General features: G+C 37.0%; 1 protein-coding gene across 2 annotated transcripts in view; it reads right to left on the bottom strand.

Moving 5' to 3' along the window:
• PDCD6IP (programmed cell death 6 interacting protein) overlaps window positions 1-12376 on the bottom strand; it is a 75023-nt gene that overhangs the window by 36316 nt on the left and 26331 nt on the right. Inside the window, exons 7-9 of one of the 2 annotated variants that reach the window (XM_039461812.2) lie at window positions 10460-10591; window positions 2521-2743; window positions 737-860 (exon numbers count right to left, since the gene is read on the bottom strand). In XM_039461812.2, coding sequence (XP_039317746.1) covers window positions 737-860; window positions 2521-2743; window positions 10460-10591 — 479 coding nt within the window. The remainder of the gene's footprint in view (window positions 1-736; window positions 861-2520; window positions 2744-10459; window positions 10592-12376) is intronic. The other variant, XM_039461813.2, reaches the window with a different exon arrangement.

Below are 12376 nucleotides of genomic sequence, written 5' to 3'. Positions count from 1 at the left end.
AATACTAATTGAATAGTCAGGTGTGGTGGCTCATGTCTGTAATCCCAGCATTTTGGGAGGTCAAGGCAGGAGGATCACTGAGCCCAGAAGTTCAAGACTAGCCTGAGAAACAAAGTGAGATCTCATCTCTACAAAAAAATTAAAAAATTAGCCAGAGATAGTGGCTTGCACCTGTGGCCTCAGCTACACAGGAGGCTGAGACAGGAGGACTGCTTGAGCCCAGACTGGTTGAGACTGCAGTGAGTCATGTTTATACCACTGCACTCCAGCCTGGGTGACAAAGCAAGACCCTGTCTCAAAAATAAATAAATAAATGTATATACACAAACACACACATTCATATACATAATAGTTGAACTGTATACTTAGATTGGGTATATTTTATGTGTGCAAAATTTTTTAGATCAATGAATTATCTTCTTAGTATTCAATCCATCAGAAACAAAAATTGGTTCAGAACACCAAATGTACCATGCATCTTAGTTCATTTGTACTTCTCACTCCCCTCAAATAAACGTTTTTTAAAATACAAATTTCTAGTTAAATATCCTCACCTTGTTTCTATAATTTCTTCCAACTATATTTGCTAGAGATTCATAAATACAGTGTTCCCCATGTGTAATTTTCTATTTTATAAACTCTTGACATTTAGCTCTAAGCTCAGAAACTAAAATGTTCTTAAACTAAAGAACAATCAAATGGTAAACTTTAGGCTCTAAAATTAAGCTCTACCTACCCATTTGCCAAAGTGGTCGCTTCTCTCATCTGAGCAATTGATCTGTTAACCAAATCGGCTTTCCTCTGATTATAAGCAGCCAAAGACTGCTGCACTGACACAGGAACCATCTTCTCAAACAGATCTAAAATTAGGAAGAGAAATTACAACAAAATTTTAAGACAAAAACCCAAACTGTAAGAGTGACTGTTCATATTTTCTAATATTCATAGTCTATAAATATTTGATATTTAAAGATGAAAATATCAACAGTCTATTTAGAGTTAAAGATCAAAACTAAATCACTACAGAAAGCACAATTTTAAGGAGAATTTTTAGATCACTACATTCATGGACAATGGCAACAATGAGAAGTTTCTTCTTTGAACTTAATTTTCTTTTACTTTTTCAGATGTGTTCATCACCGAGTTTGAGGGATCTTCAGTGACGCTGTTCATTTGTTAATTAAATTGACTGAGTAGGGGGCTGGGCACAGTGGCTCAGGCCTGTAATCCCAGCACTTTGGGAGGCCAAGGCAGGCAGATCACCTGAGGTCAGGAGTTGAAGACCAGTCTAGTCAACCTGGCGAAACCCCATCTCTACTAAAAATACAAAAATTAGCCAGCATTGTGGTAGGTGCCTGTAGTCCCAGCTACTTGGGAGGCTGCGGCAGGAGAAGAATCACATGAGGCAGAGGCTGCAATGAGCCAAGATCAAGCCACTGCGCTCCAGCCTGGGCAACAGATCAAGACTCCACCTCAAAAAAAAAAAAAAAAAAATTGACCAAGTAGGTCAAAGCAGCAGGATTCCATTTCTGGCTCCAACACTTCCTACCTATGTGACCTTGAGCAAATTATTTAACCACTCATCAGTATCCTCATGAAATAGGAATGACAGTACCCATTTCAGGGCACTTGTGAAAACTAATGAGTTAGTATTTGTAAAGTGCTTAAAAGAGTACCTGGCACATGGTAAACACTTTGTGTTTGCTAAATGAACATATAATCACCCTTTCCCAGTAGCAGAATGCTATCCCTGGGATCTCAGCTAGAGGCTGTCATTTATTGTATACATCTACAATATAATAACATTTATTTATCTTATACAAATAACACTTTTAGAAGTTTACAAGTTTAAAGAAATATTTGTGTGGGTTTTTTGTTGTTGTTGCTGTTGTTGTTTTTAAGAAGGATCTCGCTCTGTCACCCAGGCTGGAATACATTGGCAGGATCTCAGCTCACTTCAACCTCCACCTCCTGGGCTCAAGTGAGCCTCCCACCTCAGCCTCTGGAGTAGCTGAAACCACAGGTATGTACCACCATGCCCAGTTAAATTTTGTATCACCATGCCCAGTTAAATTTTGTATTTTTTGGTAGAGACAGGGTTTCACCAGTTGCCCAGACTGGTCTTGAACTCCTGAGCTCAAGCAATCTACCCACCTCAGATTCCCAAAGTGTTAGGATTATAGGAGTGAGCCATCACACCCAACCATATTTGTTTATTTTTAATGGCAGCATCTTAAATAACAAATGTTATGTTAACAAAATGACAAGTGCTACAATCTTAAACATGCAGTTGCAAGTCTTCTAACTATTGTATACTTTACATATGCTTTATTATCATTTACTTTCCATCTTAACATTGCACCAACGACACAATACAATATTTATTCTCATATTCCTTTTAAACAAGATGAATGAAAATTATATTCAGAGCATACAATAGCAATTATGTGATTTTTAGCTGGAAAAACAGAGCAAACTGGAGAAAAATAAGATTAAAGTGTGTCTGAATAACTGACATACCAGTAAATTTCTGACTGATGGGTACATTGACTGGGGTAGACTTCACAAGTGTGGCTTTGCCAATAGGATCTAGATCTTTAAGGTCTGGAACTCGATCATGATAAATGAAGTCATTATCCTTCTTTGCTGCAGTAAGGGCACGATTGATTTTGTCAGAAAAATCCTTCACATTAACATATTCATCATAGCGAGATGCCACTGTTTTAATCAGTTCTGCTGCATGCTAAAAAGAAAAATGTCAACAACAAAAAAGAGGGAGATGATTTTCTTTCTCTTTCTCCACCAAATATTTAAACATTGGTCTAAAAAAAAAAATAAAAAATATTTAATTTGAAGACTTGCATTTCCAGCAATGTGGCTGACAGGAGAACCTGGAAATTCTTCCATCACAAAATACCAGAAAACTGAAGAATAATACATAGCAGCCATCCCTACAAACACACAGGTGAATTATCAAGATAATAAAAGAAATCCATGGGCCAACAAATATAAACTGACATTGAAAAAAGCTGGCTGTTGGGGTTTTTTTCCTTCTTTTTTTGAGACAGAGTCTCACTCTGTGATGCCCAGGCTGGAGCACAGTGGATCAATCTCAGCTCACTGTAACCTCCATCTCCTGGGTTCAAGCAATTCTCCCACCTCAGCCTTCCAAGAATCTGGAATTACAGGTGTGCGTCACCATGCCAAGCTAATTTTTGTATTTTTTGGTAGACATGGGGTTTCATCATATTGGCCAGGCTGGCCTCTAACTCCTGACCTCAAGTGATCTGTCCACCTCAGCCTCCCAAAGTGCTGGAATTACAGGCGTGAGCCACTGAGCCCAGCCTGGCTGTTGGGTTATTTCTATAGCCAAATAATTAACAATTAAAACTTACTAAAGGCCCAAGAGAAGGGTCTTGAAACCACACAACACAGAGAATTGAGATGCACCTCTTACACTCCTTCACATGAAGGCAAGAATCTCAAAGGGCCTAACTCTCAGTGAAAGGTTGGATCTGAAATAAATTACTCAGCACCACAAGAAGTGAACAACATGTCAACACCAGTAAGAAATTTTTTTTTAATGTTTGGCCTTATAAAAAAATGAACATAAGCCTCATACAAATTTAAATAGTATTAGGTATACTGACATAATATAAAATAGACAATAAGGCCAAAAGTATTCTTAGGGTTAAATTTAATACATAATCTTTTAATATTTGCCAATTTGTCAGAAAGATATAAAATGTCTTAAATTTTGGCCGGGCGCGGTGGCTCAAGCCTGTAATCCCAGCACTTTGGGAGGCCGAGGCGGGTGGATCACAAGGTCGAGAGATGGAGACCATCCTGGTCAACATGGTGAAACCCCGTCTCTACTAAAAATACAAAAAATTAGCTGGGCGTGGTGGCACGTGCCTGTAATCCCAGCTACTAAGGAGCCTGAGGCAGGAGAATTGCCTGAACCCAGGAGGCGGAGGTTGCGGTGAGCAGAGATCGCGCCATTGCACTCCAGCCTGGGTAACAAGAGCGAAACTCTGTCTCAAAAAAAAAAAAAGTCTTAAATTTTGTATGTAATAGTATCTATATAAACAATTACAATGAGAAATTGATACATCTACCCATATTCAAAGTGGAAGATTTTAACAAATCTGTCTTAGCAATGGCTGGACCAGATAAAAAATGTGTAAGATTACAGAAGATTTGAGCAACACAATTAACAAGCTTGGTTTACCAGACATAGAGAATGCTAGACTCCACAAATAGAGAATATATTATATTCTTAGGCATACAGAAAGCATCTACAATTATACAATGACCAGATGAGTAGGTAAGGCAAGTCTAAAACACCAAAATTATAAGAATAAAAAAATGGTTTCATACTAGAAAATCTACTTACGTAATTCTCCAAAATGATAATCAAATTTCTCCATAGATGTTGAAAAAATATTTGATAAAATTCAATATTCTTGATTTTTTTTTTTTTAATTAGTGAAACAAGGTTAACATGATAAATATCTTAACCTCCAAAGCTGGTATCATGCTTAGAGAAAAAAAGATAACTAAAACAAAACAAAAGCTACCCTTCGGTGCAAACTAGGGAATGAGAAATTGCACAAATTTAAAGCACTTTTTAAATCTGTAAATCAAATTTGATTTTCAAATGTGGTTGAACACTCCCCCAAAGAGCAAAAACTAGTACCAGAACCATAGGCACGCTATACACACAGGGAAAAAAGAGAAGTGCTAAGGGGGCCACCCTGAGTTGAAACTACTTTAAGAAAATCTGAAAACAATAAAACAGGATGAGAAAACCTTGCCAGGTGATGGTAAAGGCAAAGGGAACTGGCCTCTATCATGCTACCAGATGACCACAGAAAAAAATGTGATACTGAGGGCCTCATTCCAAGAAAGCTGCTGAGAAAAAAAGCAGACAGGTTAACTAAAAAGACAGGGCTGCTAGAGGAAGCAGAAAAGAGAAAACAGAAGAGTAGGGGGGAGAAGAAAGGGCATAAGCACTCAGAAAATACCAGCAAAATATAAACCTTAAAAGTAGATGCATCAACTTGAAACGCAAAGGCTGTGAGGAATTCAGGGAAGCAACGGTACAGAAGTAGTGGGATTCTTCCTAATCCAGGGCGGGCTTTGAGAGCCAGAGAGGTGGACTTCAGGAGGGAGCCCTTAACACAATGATGCTTGTAAAGCACAGGAAACCTCAGCAAGATCAATGTCTTCAAATACAAGTAACTGAAAAGGCAGCTCATCTCTCAATACAAAAAAAAAAAAAAAAAAAACTGTAAGAAAAAAATGAAAACAAGCAGTATATCCTTTCCAGTAGATAATGAAAGCTCACCAAAGAAATATTGCTGCAAAGTAGATGAAAACAGCATGCTAAAAATTAAAATAAACAAAAATACTTAAGAACACAATGACAAGACCAAAAGAACAGAAGACCAGATGGCCCAGACCGGTGTGGGTGATAGCCAAATAGCAAAGGAATATGAAATGGGAACGGACAGAACTCACAAAAGTAAAGAAAAATACAAATTTATTAAGAAAGCAAGACTTAGACATTTACACAAGGAGCAAAAGGGAAAACTGACATCACAGAAATCACAGCAAAAAACATACAGAACAAGAAAAAGTGAAGAAAACTCAACACAGAAGCTGGGAAGGAGGCGGCTGTTACAAATGATTTAGAGGGCATATCAACCAAATGCAAAGGGAGGACTGTGTGTGTATCCTGATTTGAACAAACCAAGACCCCTGAGAAAAAAATCAGGGAAAACTAAACTAGACGTGGATAATACTGGATTATGACTATTAACTACTAACTCATATGAATATTAATTTTGCTAGATTGGGATAATGACCCATCTAGCAAAATTTTTTAATTTTTGTGTTTTAATTTTTAAAAAATCTTTATATCTTACAGATATAGACTAAAAAGCTTAAGAATGAAATATGTGAGATAACTGCAAAATACTCAAAAAAAATAAGGAGGAAAGGGAAATAGCTAAGACACGAAATAGCAAAATACTGATAATCACTTAAGTTAACAGAAATTCAACGATTCATACTTTTATATACGTTTGACATTTTCCTTAATAGTTAAACAAAAGAAAATTCATCTGAAGAAACATGTGAGAACAGTCAGAAAAATTCAGAAAATGACAAAATTCAGGAAACAAGCAAGGACAGGCAGGAAAATTTTTTAAATGAGAGATAATAATATCTACCAGACATTAAAACAGTCTAAAGTATAAATAAGTAAAATGATATGGAACTGGAATATAAACAGATAAACAAGTCAATGAAACAACAGACCCCAATATATACCATGAATCTAATGTGTGATAAAGTCAGAATCTCAGATCAGTGAGGTAAACAAGGTTATTGCAATAAATGGTTTGGGGACAACTGGGTAGCCATTTGGAAGAAGACTTTAAAAACTGGACCCACATCTAGCACCACACATCAGGACAAATTCCAATTGGATCAACAACCCATATATATAACAAATTACAGATATATTTATATATTGCTACTGGCAATCACATTTCTATTAATTTAAGATATACTTGCTGCTATATACTGAACTGTGTTCCCCAAATTTCGTATTTTGAATTCCTAACTCCTAATGTGATAGTATTTGAACATGGGGGCCTTTGCAAAATAATGGGGTTTATATGAGATCATGAAGGTGGGGCCTCATAGGGGATTAGTGCCCTTACAAGACCTCATAGGGGATTAGTGCCCTTAAAAGAAGAGACACCAGAGGGCTTGCTCTCGCTGTTCACCATATGAGGACACAGAGAGAAGGCCATCTGTAAATCTCACCAGAATACGACCATACTGGCCATCCTGAGCTTGTACTTCCAGGCTCCAGAACTATGAGAAAATGAATTTCTGTTCTTTAAAACACCCAGTCTATGGTTTTCTTATGGCAGCCTAAGCTAAGACATCTGCTGAAGTACAAAATGACTTGTGTACGTTGATTTTTTACTGTAGCATTCTTTACAATAGAGAATCTTGGAAACACACAAGTATCCAGCAATAGGAGACAGCAATAAACTGTGGTGAATTATAATGCAGCTCTAAGGATGGTCTCTCTATTGCTGAATAAAGATGCCAAGGTCTTCAGGATACATTGTTACATGAGAAAAGAAGGTATACAACACTGTATATATTAACAGTGTACTACCACTTCGGTAAGAATGAGAATTGAGAATGTGCAGAGAGAGAGAGCGCGCAAGTGTGCACCCGTGTGTATTTGTTTCTATTTCTTTTTTTTTTTTTTTTTTTTTTTTGAGACGGAGTTTCGCCCTTGTTACCCAGGCTGGAGTGCAATGGCGCGATCTCGGCTCACCGCAACCTCCGCCTCCTGGGCTCAGGCAATTCTCCTGCCTCAGCCTCCTGAGTAGCTGGGATTACAGGCACGTGCCACCATGCCCAGCTAATTTTTTGCACTTCTAGTAGAGACGGGGTTTCACCATGTTGACCAGGATGGTCTCGATCTCTCGACCTCGTGATCCACCCGCCTCGGCCTCCCAAAGTGCTGGGATTACAGGCTTGAGCCACTGCGCCCGGCTGTTTCTATTTCAAAGAAAGAAAAGAAAACAAGAAACTAATGGAAATTAACTATGGAGCAGTAGATGAGAAGTGAGAATGTGCAGTGTGTGTGTGTGGGTGTGTGGGTGTGCGCGCCCATGCGCGCGAGTGCGTGTGTGTATTTGCTTCTATTTCAAAGAAAGAAAGAAAGAAAAACAAGAAACTAATGGAAATTAACTATGGGGCAGTGGGAATAAAGGATTTTTCCCAATTTTATTTTGAAAAATTTTAAGCCCACAAAATAATTACCTAGATTCAACAATTACCACTTTGCCACATCTGCTTTATCTATTCCTTTCCCATACTCACACATAATCATGTACCTTTTTTTCTTTTATTGCAGAACTACCTGAAACTGAAGTTAGATGTTATAAGCCCTCATCCCTAAACACCTCAGCAAGTATTCTCCTAATAAGGACAATCTCCTTAATACCTACAATCTACTATCATAACTAAGAAAACAAACAATACTTTCACAAAATCAGAGTTACAGTCTTGCTTAGTCCCTCATTAATGAGTTAAATAAATCTTTGACATGTAGTCATTCTACATAAGTCATGCTTTTATACGTGTGTCTATATGTGTGTGTTTCTGTATCTTTTTGAAAACTGTACATCATCACCTTTGAAGATCCACCAAAATGAACTAGAAGATCCATCTTCTGGGGCCACATAAACTGCACTGTTCAAGAAATACAACTCATGAGCTGTATTAAGCTCAGGTACAATTTTTCTTGGCCCTAGAAGTGATTCTAACCAGTAATTTTACACCTTTGCTGCCATTTTATCTATTGTTTTGATTTTCTTGACTGTGATTTTATTTTCATTTCTGGTTTGCACAAGACCAATAAGTTATTTCTCTTTGCTAGTAGCCATAACTAGAAAGCTGGTTTAAGGCCGAGCCTGGTGCCTCATGCCTGTAATCCCAGCACTTTGGGAGACAGAGGTGGTGGATCACCTGAGGTTGGGGGTTCAAAACCAGCCTAACCAACGTGGAGAAACCTATCTCTACAAAAAAAAAAAAAAAGAAAGAAAGAAAGAAAGAAAGAAAGAAAAAGAAAAAAAGAAAGCTAGTTCAATAGTGTGACCTCCTAATAATCATCAGAATCACAGAGTATTATCCTCTTCTGAGTGAGAAACTATAGTCAACTTATTATTAGTCAACTTCTTGTCTGTTTGCTCTGTTTGCCTTCTCAGACACTCAAATCAAGTAAAAAATATTTCATGCCTACAGGAAAGAAGAACTGCTCTTTGAAATATGGATCAGTGAGTGTGTTCTGTGTTAACTTTTTTTTGAGAAGGTTGTCACTACATTGTCCAGGCTGGCCCCAAACTACTAGCTTCAAACAATCCTCCCACCTCAACCTCCTGAGTAGTTGGACTACAGGTAGGTGCCATCACACTCAACTTCTGTCTTAACTTTTAACCTATGACTAAAGCTGTAAAACTAAAGCTATAAAATCTATGTGTCTACAACTGAGGAAAAGACTACCTCCCACTCTGTGAATTTGAAATAGTTTCATTTTTTCAGGGGTACTTAAAAGCGAGATTAAATTTCAAAAGGCGTTCTTTCTCTGACTAATTTACAGAGACTAAATATGGGCTTACTTAAATCTAATTTCCAGAAACTAGAAAATAAAGAAACTAAACTTGTAATTTAAATATGCTAGCCTTAAAAAAAAAAGAATCCTTCCCACAAATTCCATGCTCAAAATCATTTTTATATATGAATCTAAGTTACTACAATCAAAGTGAAGCCCCAGACAAATCTAGGTTCGACTTTTTTAAAAAGCCTTTCTCTGACTTGGTCACTGTGAGACTGTTTTCTCATGAAAAGTCTAACTAATCTGAACCTCCTAAACAACACTTCCACTGCTATGGTCTGAATGTGTCCCCAGAAGTTCACATTTCCCCAATGCCACAATATTGGGAGGTGAGGGCATAACAGGTGATTAGGTCAAGAGGCCTCTGCCCACATGAATAAATTAATGTCATTATCATGGGAGAGGGCTAGTTATCAAGAGAGTGGCTTTGTTAAACAGGTCGGCTCTCTCTTACTCACTAGCACTCTCTTGCTCTTCTACCTTTCACCAAGGATGACACAGCACAAAGGCCCTCACCAGAGCTAGCACCTTGATACTGGACTTCCCAGACTTCAGAACTGTGACAAATTCCTGTTCTTTATCAATTACCAGTCTGTGTATTCTGCTATAACAGCACAAAATGAACCAAGACATCCACAGTATCTTCTAATAATCAGTCCATATTTAAACTTCCCTAACTCAAATGCCCTAAGTCATCGTCCCATCCTCTACCTACCAATACTCAAAATACAAATGACTCATACAAACAGCTCTTGCTCCTGCTGGCAAATTGCCTCAGGTGCCACAAGGTCACACCCAATACCAACGGTATGAATACAACTCCATAGAAGGTCCTCTGTTGTTTACAAGATAGATAGATAGATAGATAGATAGATAGATAGATAGATGTACACACATATCTCCACTGTCCTCAAGTTGTGGAAGTATATGCCCCAGTTTAGACAAAGACCAGGCAAACACTGCACATACTCCTGGAGCATGGCAATTAATTTAGAATTATTTTTACATTAAAATAAACATGGATAAAAAAGAGAACTGAATGCAAATTTTGCATGAATGTTTTTAGATAAAATATGAGATCTCAAAAAAAATTTAGTAGATAAAGTCTAAAGATAAAAACAATCACTTGTCTCTCTGACAGGAGTGATGAATGGGAAAAATTTTTATGGGCAAAGTTGGAAATCTCACTAGGGAAAAAAACAAGAGATCCAAGTTAGTTACTTAAATATTTATTACCAAGAGACTCACCTGTAACCTTGCAATCTCCTCTCCAAATTTCTTCTGCTGTTTCGCCAGGATAGACTGATGGTACTCAGCATTGGCCTGCATGATACAGTGCTTTGCAGCCAAGACAGGGAACACCTCCTGGAAATAAAAATACTGACCAGGGGAGAGTCCAACCACACAAACCACCACAGACAACATGGGATGCAGGAAGAAAAAGGAAAAGAAGACAGAAATTAGAATCACCCCATTAATGGTTTAGAGATAGGTTAGTCATCAGGTGTAAACAGAGAAGACGACATGATTTTGTGTGGATTGAAATCTACGAATCAAATTTTTTTCTTCCAATGAAAATTAAGGGTTTTTTTTAACTGTTAACTGAAGCCAATTTAGACTTTTATAATTCTCTCTAATTGATCCATGAAGTCAACATTTTGTTTACAAAAATAAAGAAAAGCATGCATTATTAGAAAGAGAAGTAGAATGGACATTCACAGAGGAACACCAAGGACAGGGCTTTAGAAGCTTTCTTACAAGCCCTTACCCTCCCTGTAGAGCGAACTAAACCATCACTACTCACATATACTAATGAAATTGCTCTATAGCTGACTGTTTCATCATGTTTAAAGGAAAAAACACAGTAAATTTTCACTTAAATTCATATCCTAGGAGGGTTCTTAATAATTTTAGCCATACAAAAATGACTTAGTATCATAGATACACTAACATTTCAGTATCATAGACTCAAAAACACATATCATAGACAAATGCATTAAGTATATGACCAATGATATGATAAAGTATTATTTTGCCTATTTGTTTTGAAAATAATTCCAGTCAAAATTAATTTTAAAAGATCCAAAGACAAAAAGCAGGAAAGCAATTATGCCAGTAGTGGCTCTTCCAAAATGCCAAATCCTAACCTGTAACCTCACTGCTTTTAGGAAGTATATGACATTTAAAAATCCAAGAAATTAGGCTAGACAATCACTGTCTAGTCAAAAAATGCAAGAGAATAAAAAATTGAATTACTACCTTGTGTGCTTTCCTGTTTCCCAGAGAATAATTTCCTACCTTCCTGGATCACTACTTGCAGATATTTCAGTTTTATAACTAGAATATGAAAATATCTTATGAGCTTTATTAGTAAAAAAATAATAATAATAAAAGACATCTAAATTTCAAACTACACTCATGCCAGTTCTCAGGGTAAGGCTGGAGCAACTTGGTTCTGAAACAGGAGATTTTCAAGGAATACCAGGAATGCTGCAGAGGTAGCTTCCAAGTCTTTGTAGGTGACATTCTTCTCTCCATGACAGGACTGAACTAATGGCCCAACAGGATGTAACGGTACACTGTGCAGCTGAACATGAGGTCTTTCAGATGAAAAAAACATGAGAGGAGATCCCAAGTCTCTTTTTAAGAGGAAGGCTATTAATACCCAAGAGTCCTGGGCAAATTTCTACTAGGTTCTTGCTGTATCTTAAATCCCTAGGAATCTTCACATTAATTCTTTATTGATCATTTTCTAAGTAATAAGTACTATTGATGCACTTACGCACATTTTTACTTTACCCCCAAGTTGTCTGCAATTTTTTAATGTACAAAGATTCCTGAATATGACTTATAAATCAATAAATTCCCCTACTTAAAAAAAAAATAATGTAACAAATAGCATATGCAGTCATATGGTATATGATACCATATGATGAAACTCATTTCTTGAACATTTCTGAAAGAGAATAGTTGAAACATATATTTCACTCAAACCTTAAGTTTTCTTTATTAATCATTCCAAATCTACTTGTTAGTCATTTGCTTTGTCATTAACAAATGATCATCATTGAACAGTCTTTTCAATTGTCACTTCAGAAGGGTTTACATTAAAACATTATACTTCCTGTGACATGTGGTTTAAGATGGTTGCTTTTCCTTAGCTGT

The sequence above is a fragment of the Saimiri boliviensis genome, chromosome 9 (genome assembly GCF_048565385.1).
Source record: "Saimiri boliviensis isolate mSaiBol1 chromosome 9, mSaiBol1.pri, whole genome shotgun sequence".
Taxonomy (NCBI): domain Eukaryota; kingdom Metazoa; phylum Chordata; class Mammalia; order Primates; family Cebidae; genus Saimiri; species Saimiri boliviensis.
This window is presented reverse-complemented; position numbering and strand designations above follow the sequence as displayed.